At 45.7% G+C, this 27,267-nt stretch overlaps 1 protein-coding gene across 2 annotated transcripts in view; it reads right to left on the reverse strand.

Annotated features, from left to right (window-relative positions):
* Nucleotides 1-27,267, reverse strand: part of SRPRB (SRP receptor subunit beta) — a 197,597-nt gene that overhangs the window by 118,199 nt on the left and 52,131 nt on the right. Inside the window, exon 4 of one of the 2 annotated variants that reach the window (XM_069618060.1) lies at nt 2,451-2,522. The exons of the other annotated variant lie outside the window; for it this stretch is intronic. Within the exon in view, the coding sequence (XP_069474161.1) occupies nt 2,451-2,522 (72 nt within the window). The remainder of the gene's footprint in view (nt 1-2,450; nt 2,523-27,267) is intronic. 2 annotated transcript variants of the gene reach the window in all.

The raw sequence follows: 27,267 nt of genomic DNA on the forward strand, positions 1-27,267 counted from the left end.
TTTGGCTCTAGGAATGCCTGAATGCAACCAGTCCAGATTGGCTGGCTGGCCGGCCTTTCAGGAGAGCCACCCTGCTGTGTGATTGACAGCCTAGGCTGTGCATGAATCAGAGAAACCTGCTTACAAGGCAAGGGTTTTGGGACTAGAGTCAGTCGACCACTGGGAGAAAGACCCGAAGAAACCGTGAACGAAGCTCGCTACATCCTCCAGGACCTTTGAATTGCCCGGTGAAGCCCTGCTGCTGTGCTGAAACTGCTGTTTCACTTCGACAGAGAAGCTCCAGAAGGGACGACTTCTCACCTTGGGTTAGTGGTACCAACTAACACAGACAAACTCCACTGGACCATCTTCCCAAACTGGATGTACTTCTTCGCTGCTGCAAGAACCGAGTGCCAGGGGTCGAGAAATCTGAAGTAGAGTGAAACGTCTGAAATCCGGCCAGAAGCTCCAGGTGTCTGCCAAGGACCCTCCAGACACAGGACGACCAGAGCTCGAGTCCCCTCACCAGAGTGCAGGATCCAAGGAGTGAAGGAAGCCCAACCGGTATCCGCGACAGTGCCGTTTACTAAGTGCTGAAACCGTGAAGTGCTGCTGAACCGAAAAGATCCCGTAGCTGCCGATGACCTCCCAAGTACCATCGCAGGAGCCCTCCAGACGTCCTCCCTTATGTCCTCACAACTGAGGCTCCCACACACTGGGTCTGCACCGCTGTAGCAAGACAGAATCCAGCTGGACCACTCTTGTTCAAACCAGAGTTACTGTTTAGACTTGAGGTACTTACCTCATTGTCTTGAAGCTGTGCTTTTCTCAGTTGAAATTTGGAGTGGCATACTTTTAGAGTTGATTCCAACTCTTTTGCACAAGCTTAACAGCATGTGACCCTACAAGTGATTTTCTTACAAACTCTCCAACTTTGTGCAAGACTTATCTAAGACATTCCTCAGCGCCATAGACGGTTTCCAATGGACTATGGCTGTCCTGGCTTCCTGCAGACTATTCTAGCCAATTGACGTTGATATGGTTTGTCCCTCATAGGTGGTAACTTGTTTTAGACTGTTACTGCTGGAAAAGGCGCGTCTAGATTTCATTGGAAGATTTAGTTATCATCACATATACTGACAACCTGTTTAACCTTTTTCATTCCTTAAACCTTTCCTTTCTGCAACCTCAGAATCTGCAAAGTATAACTAGTGTGATATAAACATGCAATTAATATTGATTTTCCTTATCCAGCCCCTTCCGAGCCACTATCATGCTATACTGAGGGCTTGCTAGTGAATCAAAAAGGGAATAGAGTGAGATGGTCGTTTGCTAAAACAAAGACATTTTCCTCTGTCATGGTTAAGAATTTTGAACAGATGCATCTTGAAGATCGGGTCTGTAATCTGTCCGTGACCAAGTTTACAACACATGTTAATGATATAATATCGAAATCTGTAGTGAATTTGATAACTGGTGATAATGCTAGAAGGAGTCATACACACTGCTTCAGTATGGAGGTTTACAAACATAGGCAATTGATGAGGAGTGAAATTCGCTCAGTTAAAAAAATGGGCCATACCGCAGACTATATATTGATGCAGATTAAAAAAATCAAGCAACAATACAAAAATTGGTTAATTAATTTCAAGGGCAAGCGAGCACAATTGGATGGGGAAAACATGATCAATGCACTAAAAGGAAATAACATATCCAACTTTTGGCAAATTATTAATAAGGTTGAATTCTCTCAAAAGGAAATGCTACTTACTCAAATTAGTGCGAGAAGGTGGCATGATTATTTCTCCAAAATGTATAGCTGTGAGATGGCCAATCTGGGTGGATCCGTTACTAAGGTTGCTACATGGGAATTGAACATCTCTATCGCAAATATTTCTCGCCTAATTACTAAATCTAAAAATCCGGCTGCTCCCGGTCCAAATAATTTGTCTAATAAGATCCTAAAAACTGACATTGATGTTTGGGCTAAGGTTTTGCATATCCTATACAATGACATCCTGAGCACCAAAACCATTTGAGTCTTGGAGATTAGCACTTGTACTCCCGATCTATAAAAAGGGATCCAGATATGCTCCCAAAAGCGACAGACCCATAGCTATCTCGGATCCAGAGTCGAAAATATTTGCTTCCATTGTACTGGAAGAATTGCAAGACTGGATTAAGTGCAATAACATATTGGATGCCAAACAGATTGGTTTAAAAAAAAACATAGGTACGGACTGCGGGTGACTTATACTCAAAAATCTACAATCTAAAGCACTAATGAAAAATGGAGTTCCAATTTTTGTTGCCTCCATGGATCTCAGTAGAGCGTTCGACATGGTCGATCGCCCTTCCCTTTGGTCCATTCTGAGAGACTTGAACATACCTAAACATCTTTTGGAAATTATAATAGAATTGTACTCAGAGACTAAAATCAAAGTAAGATTAAACTGGGAAGGTCAACTTACCTCAGAGATTAAAATTCCTAATGGGCTTCGACAAGGCTGCATGCTTGCTCCTACGTTGTTCAATCTATATGTCTGTGGAGCCAACAAAGCATTAAAAAACAAAGGGTTGGTGGCACCAAAATTGGGTAATAAAGCGATAGAATGGTTAGCGTACGCTGATGATTTTTTGCTATTGGACTGTACCAAAGTGGGATTACAAAGATTGATAAATGCATTTGTAATATTTGTTTCCAAACTACACTTAAAAATAAATGCATCCAAGACTACCATTGTGTGCCTGGGTAAATCGGGGAAAAATATCCTGGTCACACTTGGCACTGCGAGGGCAAACGTATCAAGTGCCAGATTGCCTTCAAGGACTTGGGTTATAATGTGATTGGTTCAGGTTCTACAACTATAATAAACACAATTGAGGACTAAGGTAGAGATGGCCCTAAGGCAAATGCGTAAACTAGAGATCAAATATTGTAAATTCACCTTGACCCCGCTAAGAACCTTCTACATTATGAAGGGTATTCCAAGGTTTATGTTTGGTATGGAATTTTTTGATTTCGAAAATACGGATTGGGTGAAGTCCCTTGAAAGTCTGATATGGAAAGGAATCTTATACTTTCTACCTAAAAGTGTTCCAATGGAAATTATAAGATACGAGCTGGGCTTGCATTCCTTGCAATCTTTTATTATGTGGAAAAAGATCCTACTATGGAGGAAGTGTTTAGTAAATTCATCAGATAATCTTTATACTATAGCAGGTACGACCCTTCTAACTTGTTTACTAATCAATTAAAAGCTAAGGTAGAGGATTGTCTCTCCAAGCTGGGTGTCTCAATGGAAATGTTGCAATCTAATCCGCAAAAGGTAAAAATGATTTTAAAAAGTGAAGATTGGTTACAGACCGCTTGTACAGTTTCGCGCTCAGGTAATTTTAATCAAGTATATTCCTTCTGGAAATGTTTTCCTGGTGTGGAAGCTTATTTAGAAAAATATCCTTGTAGAAGTTTACGAAATGTCTTTATGAGATTTAGATTTAATGTGATGAGAACTAATAGTATTCTCAAGAGTTGGAATTTGCCGACAGACCCATGGGTCTGGTGCAGATTCTGTAGGAAAGAGGGTACAGAGGAAACATTGCAGCACATTTTACTCATTTGTCCAACTCTGCTCCAATATCGTATCTCATATTTTGCTCAATTTGTACAACATTTACATTGTGTTCATAGAAAATTACTGTGGTATCAAATGAGACATGGTCATAGCACTGCACTCAGGATTAGAGTGACTGCCTTTTTAAAAGTTGTTTGTGGTCTATCCTAAATGTTTTTTTTTTTATAAACGTATAGAAATATCTTCGCAGAAACTTTAAGAGTTCTGGATTTTAGGTTTTCTTGATTTGTTTATTATTTTGTATGTTTTTTCTTTTCTTTTTCTATTTTTCTCTTATTTTATTTTTATTCTAGTAATCATGTAAAGTTGGTTAATCTGATTTGTCGATCTAAAATGCTTATTTCTGTATAGTAGTGTGTTGATTAGAATAGAATAATGTTTATATTGTTTTTTACTGTGCATATGTATATTTTTTACTCTTTTGCTGCAAAGTGTATTTTGTAAAGGTTTAAATAAACCATATACAAGAAAAAAAAAAAACATGCAATTACTGTCCTTTTGATTGAAGTCACCTCAGGGTGTAGGAATTGTGTAAGAAGCATATCCAAAGATTATCCACTAACTTGTTCTGATTCTGAAAAGTAATTTTAAAATATATTTCCATTGTTACATGAATTGCTTTTTTAAAGAAAGCTTATTTAAAAAATGGATGTTAAATAAATAACTATTTATAACAAACTTTGAGTGTAAGTGTTACTTGGGTACTTGTATTTACAGATTTCATTTGTACAGCTATACATCACACATTTCCCCCTCTTGAGATAGGCCTGGTTGCTCAGTAACACTACCAACTTGTGTAGTACAGACCTATACCAAAAGGTGGGTTAACTAATACAGAGCACATAAGTGTTGCGTAGTCTCACACTGTGTGACTGCGACAATTCTTACCTAACATATAGCATCAACTCACCTGGAGTGTGCGCTATGTTAACACCCAAGTAGCGTGTCGTATTGGATTTTCAGAGGAGCTGGCCAGTCCGTGTTGTGCATGTGGTGAGAGGGGGGGGGGTGGGGGGTGGGGGGGATTTCAGACTTGGCAGAGTTAACTCTAAGTCCAGAGATTCCTACAAATGAAGCCACCTCATCCTGCAGTGGTGTTTGTTCTCATTAGGATTTTTAATCTTGAGCATTAAAATCATCAGCGTACAATAACACTTGCAGGCGGACACCGTAGAAGTTAAGCCCTCTATTTATAGGTCTCTCCCTGCAGGCTAGGGGCTCTATGCCAATAACACAAAAAAACAGAACGTGGGCATCCTTGACATGTGCCCCAGCAATATTAATGGGGGCCAAAGTTATAGTTTGTAAGGACTCTGGCAGTGGGGTTCATGTAGAACAGCAATACCATGTTCATAAAGTCTTGACCCTACCCCCTATTTTTGGAAACGTTTCATGGGCTACAATGGGATTACATATTGCTAATGCTTATTGCATACAACAGAATGGGAAATTTGATGCAATATTGTAAAGAACATATGGTTATGTTGGGTCGTCCTGCCTGGGACAAAACTGGACTGATCTGACGGAATAACATTTGGGATTATGGGTAGAAATCTGCGGGTGAGCAGCTTAGCAGGAATTTTATAGTCCACATTCAGCATGGGTAATGGCCTATGGAGGCACAAGCGGCTTTATCCTTACTCGGTTTCGGCAGGACTATTATCTTTGCCTCCCAGAGTGGATTTAGAAGCTGATCCAAGTGAACATTGGCATAGTTGGACTAGTTTAGGAGCTAGAGTGTCTGCAAAGTGGCAATAGAATTCCACATATAGTCTGTCTGGGCACAGTGACTTCATCCAATACTAACTAGATGGTTTCTTTAATTTTGACCACTGAGAAAGGGCGTCCAAAGTATTCCTTCTGACAATTATCAAACCATAACATTTGTCAGGTCGTCCAAATACTCTTATGACAGCTGGGCCATTCACACTTAGGGATGCTTATAGGTCAGAATAGAATTTCTAGATTTCATTAATCACTTCTGTGTCTGTCGTTTCAGAATTCCTGCCAGGATCTTGTCAGGCCTCTCCATTTGCCCATACTTTCTGGCTTCATGCATGCCAAACAGGAATTTGATTTCCAAATAAGCTAGTTCTTTAAACGTTTCTTTTTGGGAGGTTCTCTCACTAGCTGCTTTAAATGAATCAGTTTAATCCTAATCCAAATCCAGGTTCTTTATCTTACTTCCTACACTAAGCAATTCTTTACAAGTAGATTTCAGTATCCCACATGGAGTCCCCTTTGATCCTCGGGGGGGCGGGGGGGCATGGCTCTCAGGCATCCTAGTCCTAGAATCACAATAATAGGTGCATGGTCAGCTAGGGTTCTGGGGTGTATACTACAGTCAGTGGTGGCCTTGAGCAGTGTTCAGTGATAGAAACCAATAATAAATGTTTGATAGTGTATCATGCACTGAAGAATAGAATGTATATTTGGTATTGTCACAAATGTGTGTCTATTCAAACGTCACTTAGGTTATGTAAGGACATCAGGCGCCTAACTTTCCTCGCTGGTTTCGTGAGGTGCCTCCGAGTCTTACATGTTTCCAAGTCTGTGCTCAATGTCATGCTGAGATCCCCCCACCTCCCATCAGAAGATTTGAGTCAAAGTGTGGCCTACCATACAATGTGCCATGAGCTAGTACATACAATGTGCCATGAGCTAGTACATGCTTTTACAAATCTGGAGTATTCGTCCCTTATCCCTAAGAGGGAGATGCCCCCCTGTGAGACAAGGCTGGTGAACCCACTACACAAGACCCGGCCTAGGGCAGGGATCGAAATTAAGATTGGATAATGTGAGCAGCCAGGAATGAGAGAGAGACACAGGACTAACTTCTATTCAAATAAATGGGGGTTGGAAAATGCATCACTGTCCCTACTCTAGGAAGCATTTTCCCTACCTCAACCAAAACTAAAAGGTCTGTCCAGCGTCAAGATGTCCTATGTCTGAAATCCGATCCTCGCCCTCACATTCTAAAACTAACAATAAGGTGCCAAGGGTAATGTCTGTGGTCTTGAAAGGTGCACAAATGTTCAAGTTCAAAAGAAATATATATGTACGCCAAAACAAAAGTGCCATCTGGATAAGGTTCACAGTCCCAGGGGGTGGCTTCCCTTCCCCAGGTTTCTCTTTAAGAGACTTCAAGATTCCAAAGGGCACACATCATTATTGGAGTTCAATGGTTAACACAAAATAAAACATCTTGTATTCAACACAACTTGGATGAGAGTCCCAACTTCGCACAACACCTGGTGTACTCCCCTGCTAGGCTCTTTTCTACTTTAATTTAACTTTGCTCACAGTTAAATTGAGCAAATTGACTTTTGCCTGGTGTATTCCTTTTCCAGAACTTCTTTATGTGATATGTTTTACACACGGGCAAACTTGGCTTTGCCTGGTATACTCTCCAGCCAGCGATTCTAAATTTGTTTACTTTATTGTGGGATAATTTTGGCCCAAGACAAAAAGGAAATGCATTGAGGCACGTTGGGCCTAAAAAGTACTGAACTTGGGAAACACATTGTTGGCCGACACAAGCCTAAAGGTGCAGGAACTAGAAAACATACTGTGAGCTGACAGACAAAAAGGCAGCATTTCATTTTTAAACTGCCACATAACAGAATGCGTTTTGAAAATAAAGAGAAATTCACTTACTGATTGGGCTTTGCATGCCCGTGTCAGAACTTAAGATGGTCTACTTTACAACACAAGTAACCAATGTCTAAAAGTGTAGCATTCACAAACACAGAAACTTATCATGTAAACAGAAGTGTGTGCATTTTGCAGTTTGAAATTAATATAGGGAGAGAAAATGTCCCCTTGCCAAAACAATGCAAGCCTATCATGATGGAAAAAGAACACGGTTGGTCCTATGCAAGTATATTGAGAATAAACAGAAGGCCTCATGCGTGATGTAAATGGAATATTTAAAGTGCGAGATTTGTGCATGGAGAAAAACTCTGTTTAGCCCAGAATTGAGATTCAAAGGCCCAGGCAAAAGCTCCCTTCCCTATTACATGCTCTGCTGTCTGAAAGACAAATTCTTTGAAGTTTCAGGGCCAGAGAGAGTAGCTGCCTTCATGCATGACAGAGGAATTTATTTGTGTGCTGGGTCAATAGAAAGACTGCCATTAAATGGGCTGAACTAATACATGTATTTAAAACCAGTTTCATGGTGTGGTCAAGACTTCAATGACAAAACTGCTGCATGTTGCTGGCAGAGCAAAGGTGATAAATGTGGCCTGAAAGATCAGGATTGCTCCTACAGACCCTGACTTGCAGGACTGATTAATGATTTTAATTGCACGCTAAAGTCAAGGACATGCAGAGCAAATGTTCAGCTTTGTAATTAATGGAAGAATATACAATATATTAGTTGCCATGGGGTTCCATATAGAATCATACTTATGGGATTTTCTCAGCAACTATGAGGATTACAGAGGCCCTTCAGGTGTAATTTTAAAGCTTATTACAAGGCTATGATGTTGATTACATTCTAATCAAAATTCGACTTTAGGAAACCATATAAAAATCTAAAATGTATTTCTAGCTCCCCAGAAAATGTCACGAGACCGGAAGTTGGGGAGGTAGTAGCATCGGGAATCATGTAAAGTTTGGCGATACTGGCAACCTCTGGCCGAGATGGGCGTTATCATCAAGTTTGGCATGATTAGATGCACCCGAATATATAATTTGGTGTTCTGGTCGGGGGTTGTGTGCTTAGTGATTTCCAAGTGTTTGTCTTTGTCGCTGGGGTGTACCGTCCCCATAGCAGTGCCTGAGCTGTGCCTGGGGGGGCCGGGGACAGACGTTGCGGAGCGGGAGCGCTCCGCCGAAAGATCAACAACCGAGTCGGAGGCCTGCTGGTCACTGATGCCTTTGTCGCACTCTGTGGTTGTAGCAGCGGGCAAACTTGACTCGACCTTCGACATCCGTAGACCGCCCATCGCTTGACACGGCGCTCCTTCAATGTTTTCGGACAGAGGAGCTTGCAAGCCGCACAACCTTTTTCGTCGTGATCAAGAGGCAAGCAACGGTTACACTGTTGATGCTCATCTCCAAGGAAATTTGCCCTTGCAAATGGCGAAAAACCTAAATGGAGTGAGGATAGGGAAAGTGACGAAGACCAAAGAAGAAAGAGGGAGGAAAGGGAAAGGCATGGTCAGATTTTACAGAAATGTCCACCCTGACCTCATTCTCCTTTTTGTGTAGGCCGGCTGGAAGGCTCGGCCATGTGGTCGGCAATGACGACTGGATCACAGTCCGTTGAAGGTCTGTAAAGGTTTCAGCGGAGATCTGGAACAGCCGTCGATGGGAAGAACGGTCAGGGTGATCTTAAATAGTAAGATCATATATTTGACCAAAGGTCGATGGGACAATTAACAATGTCTCTGTACGAGCTCCGTTTAATGCGACCAGTATGCTGGGCAGAAAAAAACAATCTGAGGGACCTCGACACGTGAGGGACTTTGGGTACACTTGTTAGGGAGAATTCTCTCTTTAGGCTGAATTTCCTAACCTAGTGAGTCCCCCAGCAGCTTTGCTGGATTTCTGGAGTTTGTTTTTTTCTCCTGCCAAGAGTGAGACTCTTTTTCTCCCACTCTTGGACATGATTTATGGTGTTCCTTTGACTGTTAATGTGTTTTATGGGCTATGGGGTCCTTTACTCCATAGGGTCTCATGTGTTTTTACTATGTGTGTTACACAGCACCCTCCGTGCAGTAACACAGGGGTGTCATAGTGACACCCCACCATAGATTCCACACCCTAGGACTGACTACTGTCTCCCAGGGCATGTAAAGTCACCATTGGCTTTACTAGTCCCAAATTATTAACAGAAACCAGTACAAACTATCATATTGTGGATGTACTGGTCGGAGCAATTCGATTGCCCCGGGGTCTGTTAGTCGAGGGGGCACGTCTCCGTCCCCCCCTGATCGAGTTTTGGCTGGTGGCAGTGGATACTACTTTTTATATTCGACCGCGAATATTTCCCTATGGGATTTTCCCATTGTTCGAGGCTACCAACTTTATTTAATTCTCATAGCCTCGAACATACCGCCGGTTTATTTAATTAATATTAATTCGCCGGTTGCTATTTTTTGCCAGGACTCAATTCTAAAATGGCGTTTGTGTTCTCTTCTGTGACTCCAACCCAAGTCGAGCCCTTTGTTCCACTTTTTGGCGGGCTTCTCCACAGAAGCCTCCAAAAGTGGTGCCACAAGGGGTATGGGAGGGGGGTTTAGGCACCCTGGACTGAGTTACCTTGGTAACTCAAGTCGCACTGTTGTGTGATTGGCCCAAGTGGTGAGCCGGCCGGCGCACCACTTAGCATGTTTGATTGACAGCTAGGCTGAGTGAATGGGGGTATGCTGCATAAAAGCAGGGCTTTGGGGACTGGAACTTCAGAAGTCGCCACAGGACCTGAGAATCCAACGCAGGAGAAGCTGAGCTGACCTACCACGACACCACCGGTGGAGCCTTGCGGAACAGACTCACCACTTCCAGACAACAGAGCAGATCTCCCGGCTGGAGAGGCTTCTTCCCCTGACTGGTGGGCACAACCAGTTTACCTTCTTCTCTTCGCACCCCAGACCGGTTTGTGGTCGAATTGCCCGTGCCAAGCACCCTGGCAGCCGGATAGCCACTTACCACTGGACCGCGAATCAACGGACCGCTCCTTGTACCCGAGAAACTCCGCGGCTGATTTCTTCACTGGCATTGCAACGGACTCCTGCCTTCCTCCCCAACGAGATCCTCTCTTCCCCCGGACGAAGCACCGACTTGCATCCGCTGCCAGGAACAACTGCCCCCGCTGGAGTATTCTCACCACTTTAAGGTACCGTGTCCGCCAGGCCTCCCTTTCTAAAGATTGCTACAAGGTAATAATAACCCCTTAACCTTCTGGAATGGGCTGGCCGCCTTGACCCTCTAACTGGTCCCTTTCTTTGGTCCAACTCCTTTTTGAACCGTTACAAGCCTTTTGTGCACTGCAACCGTGTGACCTTGGACACATTTCGTTTTCATCCTCTTAAAGCGGATCCGGCCTCCTGACTCTGAATTCACGGTGTTACTTTGCCTTCCTTTCTTGTTGTGTTTGTGAAAAAGTGTTGGGATCCGTTTCAATTTATTCTCTGCTTTTCGCTCCCTTTTTAAAACGAATTATTAGAGTGCCATCTACGTTAAGCGTTCACCGCTGTCTGAAAATAAGTGGGGCTTTACTTAAGACTTGTCTAATATTCTTTTAAGGGAGTGTATATCTTTTAGTGACCGCGTTTTTGAATAGCTTACCATTAGTGCATGTGTGTTTTTCTAGATGTGGTTTTAAATAAATAATGATATCTCTTTTACACCAAGCCCTGGTCAGTGTTTTCCTGTTCTATTGTGTTCTCTTGACCTATTGTGAATACTCTGTATACTGCCTAACTCTTCTTGAGGGAAGTCTGACTGCTCAGCCACAGCTACCAAGTGAATCTGTGTGGTACAGACTACTACCAAGTGGGTTTACTGCCAAACACCTGTAGTCCTGAATCTTTTGCAGTGGTCCCAGAGGGAACTGCACAGGTTTCTGCCTAACAACCCTACACGTCACGTTAGGGATAGTGTTACAGGCACGCCCATGTCGACGTCCCATTTCGATTCTCGAAAGAGAAGATGCAATAGTCTGCGGTGACCACTGGATGTCGAACTATATGCACAGCATGTGAATCTAAGCAGATTAACAAGCATCAGAAATATGCATACTAACAGAATATGTTAATTTCACCATTGCCAACACCACCAACCTGGTAGCCAAGAGCGTGAAAACTCTTGGTGTCACGATGGATGCTGAAATGACCATGAGACAGCATGTGGCTAAGACATGCGCATCATGTGACCTCATTAATAAACTGCTCAGCCACATCCGTCCCTTTCTTTCACAGAAAAATAGGTCTCTGCTGGCCTCAGCCCTAGTCAACACACAGCTTGACTACTGCAACAGTCTGCTGGCCGGCACGGCCCAATCGAAATTCTTTGCCTTTCAAGTGACACAAAATGGGGCAGTAAGAGCAGTTCTAGGTCTCTCTAGATGACATCACACTTCCAAGGCAAGAAGAGAACTGCACTGGTTACCCGTGAAGCAGCGCGTCCCTCATAGGATCCTGGCCCTAACCCACAAATGCCTGGTCCACGAGGCTCCTATCTCCCAGAACGTCTGAAGCCCTATCTGCCATCACGCATGCGCAGGTCTCAGGACCAGGCCAGACTTGTTCAGCATTCAGGCTCGATAGATACAGGGGGACAAGATTTGATGTCCTAGCCCCTGCTATTTGAAACTCTATCACTCCTGAAGAAAATTTAAACAATCAATTAAAAAAAATGCCAAATACCTTTTTGTTCAACGCTCCTTCAATCTAAGCTTGGACCGACTGATCCCATTCCGACTCAAACTTTCTTGTCATCTTGTCCTGTTTGTTCTTTGTGCGCCCTGAGGCCTCCTGCTGTGTTGACGCATTAACAAAAATTTTAATAAATAGTCTGGATGGGTGATCTTAATATTGCTTTACAATCAGCGCTAGATAGATCAATGGGGTCAGCACATTTCCCGCAGGCAACTGATCGGGTGTGTAAGGGTATAACCGAATTGGGACTTGTGGACGTCTGGCGTGTGCCTCACCCGTGGGTGTTGGGATTTTCCTTCCATTCGTCAGTGCACGGAACGTCATTGAGACTGCACTATGTGCTAGCTAGTCTACATTTGATGCGTATGACGAAAAATTGTTTGCTTCTCCCGCTGACTTTGTCAGACCACTCCCCTGTCCTGTGGTAATTGCATGTAGAGTACGCAGCCGTGTCTAGGCCCCATTGGAGGTTCAAGGCTGTGGCCCTATAGGACAGTGTTTTGAAGTGAGGTGGTGGAAGTCGTGTGCTTGTATTTTGAAGTAAACATTGTTTCTGTTGGCTCCATGGCCGTCGTCTAGGAGGCATTTAAAGTGGTTATTCGCGGTAGGTGTATGGCTTTGGAGTTTGGGGTGTTGAAAATGATCAGGAGACAGCGGGCAGACCTGGATGGGGAAATGAAGATAAGGGAGGTTGTGTCATGATCTCTGCTTCCAAAAGATCAGGACTTGCCCGACTCCCTTGGAAGCAGACCCATAACCCCGGTTCCGAGTGCCAGCCAGTCCCAATTGGGACCTTTTGGACCCTGTCCTGGCGCCAGTGGCACCAGGCTCATAAAGATGCCCAGTCCCAGCGCTGGAAGCGCCGGGCTCATAATGCTTGGGTGGACTTACCTGCAGCAGACCATGCTGCTTACTTACCTGCCAGTTGAACCCCTGATCCTCTTCTGTTTGGGACTACTTTTCCTGTTGGGTGGGGCAGGAGCCACTCCCTAGGTTCAGAACACTGGAACTCTTCTGGAAAGCAGGAACTCTTTTCTGACCTAGGCGTGGCTGTGGAAGGAGACACCTAAGCACTACAGGAGGCTATTTAAACCACACCCGATGGATGAATCTTGCTTTGTGTTATTCTGCATTCTCTGCAGCAGAACGCTCATCGTGTCTTCTGCTTCTGATCCTGGGCCTAAGGGAACAAAGGCTTACCATCCTGGAATCCAGTCTTCAGCAGCACCTGTAAAGACAAAGAAAGAACAGGTTAGCACTACGGTCTTCAGTGGCAGCACATCTCTTACCTGGTCCATCGGCTGTCACCAACGCCTCGCGCTGCATTCCGGCATCTGAAAGACAAAGGCTTACCTACTCTTCGCATGCTCCGGAGGTCTTCGCACTGCATCCCGCATCTGAAAGACAAAAGAAGGTGCGTTTAAAGACATTGGGCAACTTTATTACTCACGTGCCATTCCTCCTTCCCATGCCGAATCCAGTGGGTATTCCAGCACCCTTCAGCTTCTCTAAAGCTCCGAACTTGTACCTGCAAGATAAAAGGGACAGTTAGTGCGCATCGTGAAGCAGGCTACAAGCGCTTACTTACGTGCTTCCAGGCGCTTCTATTCCTCACGCGGGTTCGATCCTCAACTCTCATCAGCCCGCCATCCTCCATCGCCGGAACCCTGCAAAACAAGAGATATCATTACAAAAGACTTTTAAGACATTTGAAGTGCCCAGAACTTACCGTTCGTGCAGTTGACGACGGACAGCAGTCCTCTGAGGTCAAGAGGCCTGCACCCTTATCCAGTGAAGAAACTGGTTACGGCACCCTGCCCCGAGGCAGATGGAGAGCTCGGCGTTCACTTACCTAAGGTGAGGGCGTTAACCTTTGGGGTTCTACAGGAGAAGAGAAAGGGAAGAGGAGAGAGGCACCCAATAACCCCAGTTCATTAATCCCATATTTTCTATCTGCAGACATCTTACTCTTTGAGTCAGACATACAGTGCACAGAGGTCCAGCCCAAAGAGCCAACCGTGTTACACATCACCTTTGAAGATACGGCATTCACCCAGTCAAGACCGGCGCCTCTGCGGGAATCAGGTGAGCGTTACAGGTTGACCTGTCCGCCACCGATGTAGTGGCTAGGGCTGAACTGCAGGAAGCTTTAGGCAAGTTCGGCAACCTAGCTGATGGGGAGGTTAAATACCTGGTGCATCCGGCAATAGCACATAGATACAGCGAGGAGGGTAGACAGGGTCGCCTACTGGCAGCTATGTTGTGGCAAGTCACCTCGTATTGCAGCAACACGCACAGCGGTTGGGAATGTTGTGGCTGAATCTGAGGCTGTTTTGGGAGTTTTTCGACAATTCTCTGAAGGGGTGTATGCGTCCATGGGTTGGCAGACCCCTAGAGGAGGCAGCAATGCCGAGGTTGAGCGTCGAAGCGTGTCAAGTGTTGGCTAAGCTGATTTCGGTTGATATTCTTGCAGCAGCGCAGGCTCTTCCATCGGCTAAAGCTCCTGGGTCGGATGACAGAGTTCTACAAGGAGTTGGGGCCAGAGGTTGCAAACTATATGGTGGTGGTTTGGGAGGAGGCTATGTATTCGGGCCAGTTGCCTCCTTCAATGCGTTAGGCTGTGGTGATCCTGCTCATTAAGGTGGGAAAGGACCCTTGGGATGACACTTCATACTACCCGATATCCCTTATTAATTTAGATACTAAAATATTTGAAATAATTCTGGCAGACAGTCTGATGCCGTTTGGGTCAGGTTTAGTCCACTTGGATCAGTCTGGTTTTATCCTAGGGATGTCTACCTCGTTGAATTTGCGCAGGTTCTGCTCTATATTGGCTGCAGGCGGTGGCGGCTTAACTCGATATGGAGAAGGCGTTCGACTCTGTGGAGCGGGACTAACCTTTTGAGGTGTTGAAGGTTGTGGGGCTACCGGCGTACTTTCTCTCGGCGGTGCGGCTTCTATACTCTGGTGCGGGGGCTAGGATTGGCTTATTTGGAAAGCATTCGGATGTGTTCACCCTGGGACGTGGGGTCCGCTGCCTCTGCTGCTTTTTGCACTCAACAGAACCGCTAGCGGCTCGCGCCTTGAAACACCTGTGTATAGGCCCGTTATAATTGTCATATCATAGGTTGCGGAAGTCCCACCTTACACGTGGGCTGGCGCTGGGAGGGGGGGCAGAGAACTGGTGTTGATGTACGCAGACGATACTGTGTTAACGACCCTGGGGCCAATCTACAGTTCTTGTTGCAAGCGGTAGCGGTTTTTGGTCAGTATTCGGGGCTTCGCGTGAACTGGACCAAATCCATTTCGTTTCCGCTGACGAATGCTACAGTGAGGCCGGATGAGCTTGAGGGATTCAGGTGGGAGCAGTCCTCCGTCAGGTATTTGGAGGTGCAGGTTAGCCGGAATTCCTGGTCTTTGCAGGAGGATAATCATCTGGCATACCTGAGAACCCTGAAAGAAAGAGTGGATAGGTGGTGCTCCCTCCCCCGGTCCCCGCTGGGTAGGGTTGCTATTGCTAAGATGGTTGTGCTCCCAAAATTGCTGTACATGTTTCAGAACATCACTGTATGGCCGGGTGCAGCCTTTTTTGCGAAGACACTGTTGGTGCAGTTGGCGTGTTATCCCAAGTCTCTCCAAATAAGTTAGGACACTCTGGTTCTTGCATGGGAGCAAGGGAGGGGGTGCATGGGCGCCCGATATGGAGCTAAACTTTCAATCAGCCCAGGTGCATTTTGCTCCCTACTGGATGCCAGGGATCTCCAGCATACCCACATGTGCATATTGAAAAATGCTCAGTGCGCCCTTATGCGATCCAAGGGGCTTTGGGGGCCGGGGAAGGTAGCCGGCGGGTGCAAATTTGATCCGGTTGCTTGCACAGTGCATGCATGGAATAGGCTTCTCAAAAGGCTAGGTGTAGACCTGTACGATCCTGAAAATAATAAATAGCCTGACCACTAAGAAGCGCCTCTTGAATACAAGTCAACACAATTTCGAGTAGTATTCATCACATAAAAGCAAAGAGACACAATTTCATGATTTAGGCACCGCAAGGGTACTAAAAATATGTAGATAAAAACCAAACAACTTAAACATAAAAAAGTCAAGATTTCATAATTTAAGTACCTGAAGGGCTTGCAGATAAAAAACAGTGACCACCTACTTCATTGTAATAAGTCGTACCTAGAACAAATAGTAAGGTAGGTACATAACAGAAATCAATAACCCCAACTAATTTAGCTTCCCGCATGCAGTGAAAACCATGCCTAATGCAAACTTTACTTCCCATAGTACCACAATCATTACTTGCCACCTGCATGGAATTACGGGCAAGACTGTCCTCTGTGCCTAGTATAAACGCAGTAAGAGCCTTGGCTCTTATAGTTCAAGCCCTACGATATAAGAGGACACTGCAAAAATAAATCGCTGTGTTAGATGTAGACTTTCATTGGGCTAAGACGTTCATAAGATTTCGAACTGAGTGCGTTTTCAGGAGCAGCTCAAGAAAGCATGCTGTTAGGTAAGATGTTAATTGTTTAAGCTAAATCTTCCTCACCTAAGAGACACCCAGAAAACTTTGCTAGACTTGTGGAATATGTGTCCTTGTTCCCGAGTGAGTGGGAACCTTTCCCCCCCCCATTCGCCCTCTTTTACTCTTATGGGTGTCCTCTTTTGACTCTCCATAGTGTATTTTTTCAACTATACTTTGATAACGTTTTGGGTTATCTACATTTTATTGGTGCGGCACACAGCACTTTCTGTGCAGTGTTGCTGGATTGCCCTTTGGGCTTCCCTCTTTATTTTCTCTGGCTTTCCTTGTGTGAACTACTGTTCCCAAGGGTAGAGATGGATTTTCACCCCATTTACATTTTATTTTGTGAAACCAGCACATCCCACCTTATGTGGAGTGCTGGGGAGATGCATTGTATCCCCCTTCTCACTGCTCCAGTAACATTTCTGTTACTAGCTTACTATTTTGGCTGGTGGCAGTGCATCTACTTTTATGACATGTGTGTAATTTTTACTCGCATGCTGTCAAATCAGCCATGGTATGCTCCTTTGGTGGCTGCTTTCTTTTTTTGCCATTTTTCATGAGCTTGCCCTTTCTTAGTCCATCTTCTGCTGCCCCAGGTTGAGGAGGTCCAGTTTGAATGTTTTTTTCTTGCGCAGGAAACCTTTGCGTTTCCTGCTGAGGATCCAGTGTCTGAAGGCAGGAAATGGGGGAGAGGTCTGAAACCCTGCAGCCCTTTCTCTTTTGGTATGCCTGCCTGGATCCAGTTCGAACTGGGAGGTGCTGAAAGGACAGCCACCCCTCCAAGATTAAATGTTGCTTGCCTGAGTCCCAATATAAACTTCCAGTTCTAGAAGCTGAAGAGGTAGTCAACCACTGGAGCGGAGCCAAGATGAAGAAACTTCGGCTGCAACTGTTTTCAGCAACCAGAGAGCCTGCTTTGACACTGCCAAAAAACCTGGGAGCCCCGAAAAAACTACTCCTACCCAGAGGCTGGTGAGACTCACTAGTCTTAAGACCTGCAAAACAAGCCATCCCTCGACATGCTGCGACCTTGCTGGGCTGCAAACCTCCAATACCAGGGGACCTCAGTGCAAGGTCTTCCAAAGTCAGATTCTCGCTCAAAGCTGGTCCATCCCTCTGCCCCCCCCCCCCCCCCGTGGTCCTCCAGAAGCAAAATTTGAGTCCTTGAAGTCCCCTCACTAGAGTGCTGGAGCAGATTACAGAGGAGAATCTGATCAGCTGTGATCATCCTTCACACCTGTAAAAGGGGGCCAAAACTACAGAGCCGTTAGAAGCCTTTAGGAATCCTTTATTGGAAGCCTCTTCTGCCGACTGCTGCTGCAAATTCTCTCTTTTGTCACTACGACTAAGAATCTGAAGACCAGGCCTTGTGCTGCTGCATCCAGAAGGCATCAGACTCCAAGCACTTCTTTTCAGCTGAGGTACTGTGTTGGCATGAGTAATACTTACCTTAGATCTTGTGTGAATCCCACGTTAAGAGCTGTAAAACTGGCTGGTAAGCACCATTGCCATGTGTTAGGGAGAATGATCATGTCTGTGCCAATTCCCTTCAACCTTAGAGATGCCCAGCTCTTTTGCTGGACTTAAGACTTTTTAATTTTAACCCTGGAGAGAGAGACCTTTTTTCCACATGTTCTCATGTGTTTTTACCTGATTTGGATTTTGTGTTTTCAATGTTTTTGGAGTCTGAAAACTCCATAGTCATCTACTTTTTGCATGGCGACACCCAGCACCTTCAGTGCAGTGTCACAGAGAAATCCCTTTAGATTTCTCACAAGGTTTAAATACCTTTTCTTTGGGTGAACTACAATTCCCAAGAATAGTAAAGTGAAATTGACTTTACTGACCTTTTCTCTTTGTAGGTCCAGCACACACCATTTTATGTAGAGTGCTGGTGGGTTACTTAGTATAGCCCCTTATCCTAAATGCTCATGTAACATTGTTTTGTTACCCTCACTACGTTAAATGGCTGGTGGCAGTGGTTTAATTTTTCCTACCATTGTACTTTTCTACCGCAGGCTGAACCCTCAGCTGCAGTACAGCACCCATGGGTGACCATTTTGTCAAAATGGCCCCCCCCAACTTTTTAGCCATTTTCTTTTTGTGAGGTCTTGCTTAGGTTTTACTCTGTGTGCGTTGAGACAGATTCGAGCCCTTCGTTTGTCTTGCCTTTGGCGGGCCTCAGCCCTGAAGCCCGCCTCTCGCTCCAGTGTGTCTGGAAGGACAGGATTTGAGGGAGGGTGCCGAAACTACCCTGTCCATTGTCTCTAGGAATGCCTGAATGCAACCAGTCCCGATTGGCTGGCTGGCTGTCCGTCCTTTCAGGACAGCCACCCTGCTGTGTGATTGACAGCCTAGGCTGTGCATGAATGGGAGAAACCTGCTTAAAAAGGCGAGGGTTTTGGGACTAGAGGCAGAGTCGACCACTGGGAGAAACACCAAACGAAGAAACCGTGAACGAAGCTTGCTGAATCCTCCTGGAAGTTTGAATTGGCTGGTGAAGCCCTGCTGCTGTGCTGAAACTCCTTTTTCATTTCAACAGAGAAGCTCCGGAAGGGACAACTTCTCTCCTTGGGTTAGTGGGACCAACTAACCCCAAGACGAACTCCACTGTACCATCTTCCCCAACTGGCTGTACTTCTTTGTTGCTGTAACAGAATGCCAGGGGTCGAGTAATCCGTAGTAGAGTGAAACATCTGATGCAGTAACGAATCTGGCTAGAAGCTCCAGGAGTCTCCCAAGGACCCTCCAGAAGCAGGACAGCCAGATCCCGAGTCCCCTCGCCAGAGTGCAGGACCCAAGGTGTGAAGGAAGCCCAACCGGTATCTGAGATTTGCGACAGTGCTGTTTGCTAAGCGCTGAAACCGCAAAGTGCTGCTGAAATGCAAAGAGCCCATAGCTCCAGACGACCTCCAAAGTACAGCCGCAGGAGCCCTCCAGACATCCTCCCTCTTGTCCCCACAACCGAGGCTCAGAAACAAGGGTCTGCACTGCTGTAGCAAGACAGAATACAGCTGGACCACTCTTCTTCAAACCAAGAGTTTGTGACCCTACACATGATTTTCTAAAACTCTCCAACTTTGTGCAAGACTGTTTCTGATATAAGAAGTGCCTCAGCGCCATAGACTGTTCATATTGACTTTGGCTGTCCTGGCTCCCTGAAGACTTTTCTAGTCCATTGACTTTGATATTGTTTGTCCCTTGTAGGTGGTAACGTGTTGTAGAGAGTTACTAAGGCTTGTCTAGATTTCATTGAAGATTAAATTGTCCTCACATTTACTGAGAATCTGTTTAACCTTTTCCTTCCCGAAACCTTTCCTTCCTGCAACCTCAAAATCTGCAATAAATGCCATTACTGTCCTTGTGATTAAGTCACATCAGGGTGTAGGAATTGTGTAAGAAGCATATCCAAAGACAATCCACCAACTTGTTTTGATTCTGAAAAGTAACTTTAAAAGAATATTTACATTGTTGTTACATGAATTGCCTTTTTAAAAGAACACTTATTAAAAAATGGATGTTGATTAAATAAATTTACTATTTATAACCAAAACCTTGAGTGTAAGTGTTACTTGGCTACTTTTTAAAAAAAACATTTTTTGCAATTATATAGCACTACAAACCCTCAGGCATCTGAGCGCTGCTTACCCACGGTGTGTGGTGCTCATTTATCGACCTTGGAAGGATGAAAGGCTAAGTTTGGCCCTGATGGGATTCGACCTGCGTTGGCAGGCTCTGCACGGATGTCAAAGTGAGCGCTCTACTCGCTGTGCTATCTGACCGGCTTGTATTTACGGAGTTCATTTGTACAGCTCTACCGCTCACATTTACCCTTCTTGAGATAGGCTCAGTAACACTACCAACTTGTGTGGTACAGACCTATACCAAACGGTGAGTTACCTAATACCAAGCAGATAAGTGTTGTGTAGCCTGATACAGTATGACTGCAGCAATTCTTACCGAACACCATGATCTTGGCTAAACTTCAAGGTCACATTATTTTGCCCATTAAGAGTCAGCATAGCCCTATCCACCCAACCTGCCCAACTGCCATTCCCACAGAAGTCGATAGCCAAATACACATAAGTGTCCACCTGCTCTATTACATGGTCTATCCTAATGAGCTATTAGACCCCTCTCTGCCCATGCGTGTGAAAAAAACCGTTGACTTTGTCTTATCATAATTTATAAGATGACCACAGCTTTTACGCAAGTAATAGAAAGCTTCAGTCTGCTGACGAAGTCCAGCAAGGTTCAGGGAAAGCAAGACAGCATCATCAGCAAATAATAAGAGCAGGACTTTATCTGTGCCTAATTTGGGGGCATCTATGTGGAGATCTATAATCCTGCTGATTATCTTTTTAACACAGAATAAGATTGGTGCTAGAACGCACCTCTGCCTCCCTTGCACGATACCAATCAGGGTTGTTAAATCTCCTGTTGTATTCCACCTAACCCTAGAGGTGCTGGATCCCATTTAAGAGCTGCAGAGGTATATTTAGTTACAGGAGGGCCTTCCACTAGGAGCGGTGTCAAAGGAGCATTTTAGGTTGATATAAATGGCATACAGGCGCATTTTCCTCAGGTGGACATACTTTTGGACAAGCGTCTGTAGGTCTTATCTATGGTGCTCAGACTTGGCTGGAAACTAGCCTTGAGAGGAATAATATTCTGTTCACTTACTAATTCTTCCAAATAAGACTCTGGCATATATTTTGCTATAAGGGTTGAGGAGTGAAATCGGCCTGTAATTCCCAGGGCATTCCCGCCCACCTTTATTGTACAACGGGACAATTACAGCCTTCGTTCAAGATTCTGGCAACATAACTGATACAGCAACTGCATTGAATAAATTAATACAAATATATAATCATCGCCCAAACCTCAGGTGCACTCTTAAAAAAAATCGATCTGCGGGACCATATTGGGGCCAGGACCCTTGCCAAATTTCTGCAACTCCACTGCCTTTCTAATCTACAGCAATGAAAATCTCAGGGTAGGGAGACCCCCTCACCTCTATGATTGGTGAACCTCCTTGCAAGGAACGCCATTTTCTTCGGGCAACTCGTACAATTCGGAGAAATGCTATACCCACTCAATCTTGGAAATGCAACAGAGCAACTGTGCTTTTATCACCATTTCTGGCCCGAGATACCCTACTCCAAAATTTCAGAGCCATCTTTCCTACTTGTGGCATCCAGCAACGCCTGCCATACTCTTATAATAATCTATTTTCTTAGTTTTGGTCAAAGCCTTATGTTGCGCCCTAATTAGTTGGAGGGCATGGATATCATGGGCAGCGCCATGTTTAACCATCTCAATTATGTCCTGCAACATTCCTTGTCATAACATCCATTTGTACGGGGGCGCTGTTGCACACGTGTGAAATGGCTGCACCCGCGTGAGCTCCTGCGGAATCCAGGCCTGAATGCCGTTATAGCTGCAAAAACGGACCGATTTCGCAATAAAACGAACACTGCGAGCGACAAAGGTGCGGGAACACTCATACGAAGTTGGACAGTGAAGGAACATATGGTTGCAGAAATCGGAGCGGCTTCGATCCTGCGTTCAGTGCGAGGCGTGAGCCGGCAGTCCGCCGAGGACCATTGGGAGGACCCCTGCCTGGCTCTATGAGAGGCGCGGCAGTTGGGGGTGTGTGGTGCCGGCGTTGGGAGGTAAGCGCGGGTGCTCTGGATCCCGTCGAGCGCCCGCAGCCCCCCCCCTTGCTGTTCGCCAGACGGCGCCTGGCCTGGTGAGGACGGCGGCCGTTGCCATGTATGCGGGGGAGATGAGGGAGTACTCTTCGTCCCCTGTTGCCTCTGCTGTCCGCTTGAGTCTTGGCCCTGCCGGGGAGGGAAGAGGCCCCACTCGCGCGCGGGGCTCCGGCGGCGGTCACTGGGCCCTGTGGTCGGGTGTAGCCGCTGCTGGCGTGTGGGCCTGGAGGCCTGTGTGCACCCTGTTTCGGGCACCCTACTCCCACTCTCTCCCCGTATTAACGGGGGCGCGACGGGCGGTTCTCCTCTCTGCCCGCCTCATTGTCTAAGGTTGGATCACCTTGCACTTCAGAATTGAACATTGCGGCCCACATTGCCCATTCTTCCTTGAGCCATCTCACCTGGGGTGAACCATAAGGGGGCTGCAGAACCTCCTCCCACACACCAGAACATTCCAAAGAGGACGTGCAAACCAGACGGGGGGTACCTGTCATTAATCTGTGGGATAAAAAAAAAGACATCATCATCAAGCAATTGAGTGAATCGGGGCAGCCCACAGTCCCCCCAGGTGCTGTCCGCCTTCTGGCCTCCCCGACCCATCCCACCACAAGACCTTGGGACCCGACTAGATCCACGGTCCCGGCGGATAGCCCACAGGCGCATAACATATCTGGCCACGGGCGCCGGGGAGGGGCGTGGGAGAGTGCTGTGATCGGAGGCCCCCCAATGCAATAAATCACAACTCGCCATTTATTAGTACACCACATAATTGACCAGAGCCAACTACTCCTCCTTGATCATAACAGAGAGAACTACAATCCTGAGCCAGAGGCGGGGAGAGCTATATGGATGAACTATAAACAACAAAGCCAATGCACTTGGTATCATCTGGGGCATGCAGGCGACGCAGAATCTGAAATCGTATCTCCCGGGATCGCCTTTTGGGTGGTTGATGATGAGACGGGACCAAGTCCAACGAAATACAACCAGCCGATAAGCCGATCAGTAAATCTGTCTTTCTGCTCCTGACCACATTGAGAGCTGAGAAGGGATACGATGCCCAAAAACTTTGGACCCAAAAAAGGCAAAGGGGCCATGGATAAATTTACAATGGCACTACAGAAAGACACTCACCACATGATGGACGAAGAGGCACCCTCACAAGAACAACAGACATCAGTGGCTTCAACGATGGACCCCCAGGCGGTCTTCCAGGCCATGCAGAAGGCTTCTCGGCACTAAATGATAAACTGGATGGAACAACAGCGAATGTGACATCCATTAAGGCACAGTTGGAAAAAACAACATCCCGCATCACTGAAGCAGAGATGCGGATCTGGCGTACAGAGGATGCACTTGAAAGTCTACTGTGTCCACAATGGCAATTGAGCTGGGCACTGTGAAGGCCAAATGTGAAGATTTGGAGGCGAGATCCCGAAGGAACAATGTCCGCATTATAGGAGTACCGGAGGATGCAATGAAAGGGTCAATGGAGAAAGCTGTAGAGGTATTGTTGCGTAGCCTCTTGAGAGACCCCGGTTGGTCACCAATGTTTATCGTTGAGAGGGCACATAGATCCCTTGTCCCCAAACCAAAACCAGGAGCGTAACCCAGACCGATAATTGCCCGTCTACTGAATTATAGAGATAGGGATTTGATTTTGAAAGCTGCAAGGGAGAAGCATGAGCTACACTGGGAGGCAAACATACGTATGTTTCCCGACTTTACCCTGGCAGTTCAACAGGAGAGGAAACTATTCACAGGGATCAAGAAACTGTTGCGCGAACGTCAGGTGCAATATTCAATGCTATATCCAGCAAGACTCAAAATCCAGCACCAAAACAAAGTGTATTTCTTCACATTCCCAGAAGAAGCGGCAACTTTTGTCAAAACGCACAACCCGGTCCCGGCAAGAAAACCACGGGAGGAGAACTCATAATATCCGGGATTATGTAACAATAAATATGTTCAATAATATACTATTGTTCCGTGACACAGTGAGCCTCTTACGGGTGGCTCTTGAGGGGGCAAATATCACTACTTGGCTGAATAATGTTGATACCCAATACCCCATTTAAGACACACGAGTTTAAGCAACATCGTAGAATCGGTCTCATCATAAGTACTCAATGCTGGCAAGGGCTTGGCTTGCCCCATAGCAGGAGCTCAGATTGTTGTTGGGTGGGAAGGGAGGGGCACTATGGGCACGGTTGAAGTTAGGGGAACTGTGAGGGAGGGGGGTGGGGTTATGACAAGTTTAATGTTACTGGAAAAAGGAAAAGCACACTGGTACTAAATCCGAAGATCCATGTAGACAAATATTCTCTCACGCATATGTTACTATACAGATAATGGCTAAAAACAGGCATGGAAGACATTACAATACTAAGCTGGAACGTAAGGGGATTGGGGTCCGGTATAAAGAAAAGGAAGATATTTGCATGTATCAATAGACAGACACCCAAAATAGATTTTTTGCAGGAAACCCATATAGGCCCACAGCAAAGTGAACAATTGATGCCAAATTGGGGGACCCATCAGTATGTCACGAGATACTCTAAACGGGCGAGGGGGGCAGCCATCCTGATACACAAATCCCTACCGTTTACATGCATCAATGTTGAATGTGACCCTGAGGGGAGGTATGTACTGGTTCATGGCACGTTATGTGACAAAGAGATACTCCTGCTGAACGTATATGGGCCTAATGTTGATGATCCAGTGTTTTACTCACAAATATTTCATAAAATAGCGAAATATCCAATGGCCTTACTAATTTGCGGAGGAGACTTTAACACCATTCTCGATGTTCATACAGATCGTACATAGACACAAGCCAGAACACTCACCAAGGCTGCTCAAACAATACTTTAACACATGTCAGATCTGAATCTAAAGGACGCATGGAAAACATTAAATCCATCTAAAAGAGAGTATACATTTTATTCCTCCGTGCACGACATGCATTCTAGAATTGATCTATGGCTAGTGGACAATGTTATCCTGTCATGGGTTTCCAGCTCCCATATTTGCACCAGGACATATTCGGGTCATTCACCGATAAAGCTAATACTACGAATCCCCGGTAACACGGCACTCAGACCTCCATGGAGATTCAAACCCGCAGCCTTAAAAGATTTGGTTTACAAGAACGCTATGTTGCGGAACATACAAGAATACTTTGAAATGAACACAAACTCAGTAACTAGTCAGGCTATTTTATGGCAGCATTTAAAGTATGCATGAGAGGCAATTCTATATCCCTGGAGGGTGGAATCCTTAAAGATATTAGGGGAAGATTAGAGCGACTAGAATCCCAAATAATGGCATTACAAACTCAACACGCGCACACACCATCGACACAGCTCAGCTCAGAAATCAAGATTAAACTGGAAGAATACATCGAGCCAGCTATCAAGAAATTAGATATTTTGACAGACCTATCGCAGAGCGTCGATACGGGGAAGGGGAGCGCCCAGGGAAACTACTAGCTAGGGCAGTAAAGGGAGAAGGAGGCCCTTCTACTATACCATGCATACATATGCCAGACGGCACAGCGACCACGGATCGCAGCAAGGTAGAAGAGACGTTTTACACATTCTACAAACAACTATATTCTCCTCAATGTGATGTCACCGATGAAGAGATTAAGCAGTACCTCTCCCATATTCCAACAACACTCCTAGCAGACGCCACTAGGGTCTCATTGGAATGCCCAATTACTGAGTATGAAATAATAGAGGCGATCAAGGCACTCCCTAATGGGAAAGCCCCTGGAACGGTTGGCCTCGGGGCAGAATTCTATAAAGAGTTCACTCAGGAACTAGCCCCTAGGTAACTTGCAGTGTGGGAAGAAGCCTTGGAAAAGGGAGTACTCCCTGAAACCCCCAGAGAGGCGGTGATCACACTGCTCCTTAAACCAGGGACCCCCCAGAAGACTGTGGCTCTTATAGGCCACTTTCACTGATAAACACGGATGCGAAGATCTTCGCAAAAATTATAGCTACCAGATTAACACCATTGATGCCTTACATGGTGCATGAAGTCCAGGCGGGGTTCATCACAGGTAGATCAACTGCAACGAATATTAGAAAATGTCACAACATTTAGCCAATCTCTCCCCCGAGATGCAAGGGATAGCGGTATCCCTTGACATGCGGAAAGCGTTTGATACTGTCTCATGGCCCTTTCTATTCGGTATATTGCAGAACTATGGATTTGGCCCTAACTTCAGTGGATACAAATACTATATTCATCCCCCCATGCTAAAAGAGTGAACGGGAACTTGACAGACAAATTAAACCTGCGGGGGGCACCCGGCAGGGCTGCCCACTTTCCCCACTATTGTTCTCCCTAATAATAGAACCCCTGGCAGACATACTCAGGTCACGCTACAGCTCTTAGGGTCTACCACTAGACGGTAACCCACAAATAATAACGCTTTACGCTGACGACATCCTGTTATATCTTAAGAATCCAGAGCTATCGCTGGGCAAGATCCTTACTGAGGTTAAAAGATTCGGTGAATACTCAGGCCTACGGGTAAACCCCACCAAATCAGAAGTGTTCCCATTGACAGGAACTACAAGAAAACCCACTGAATTATATGGTCTTGTATGGTGCCCGACATTCTTTACCTGGGTGCATACATCGCCAGAACATCCCAATTGTCCCGCGCCCTGAACTATAGTGCCCTAGCTGACGCATTGTGCATTAAAATAAAGCGATTGGGCGCTCAACCAATTTCAATGATGGGAAGAATTGCAATAATTAAAATGGTAATCTTGCCGAAGCTATTTTATCTATTCAGTCCGGTACCGGTTTGGCCAGGTCGTGCCCTGTTCTCAAAAATGAATAGCGCCTGCATTGACGTTGTTTGGGGGGGGGCACCCTAGACTGAGCTGGAAAACTTTGACCAACACTTTCCCAAGAGGGGGGTTGATGGCACCAGATTTGGAACTATATTATCTTGTGGCACAGGCATACCATGCCGCCCAATGGGCCACACTTCCTTGATCCAG

Source organism: Ambystoma mexicanum, chromosome 10 (genome assembly GCF_040938575.1).
Source record: "Ambystoma mexicanum isolate Mex_15411 chromosome 10, UKY_AmexF1_1, whole genome shotgun sequence".
In the NCBI taxonomy this organism is placed as follows: domain Eukaryota; kingdom Metazoa; phylum Chordata; class Amphibia; order Caudata; family Ambystomatidae; genus Ambystoma; species Ambystoma mexicanum.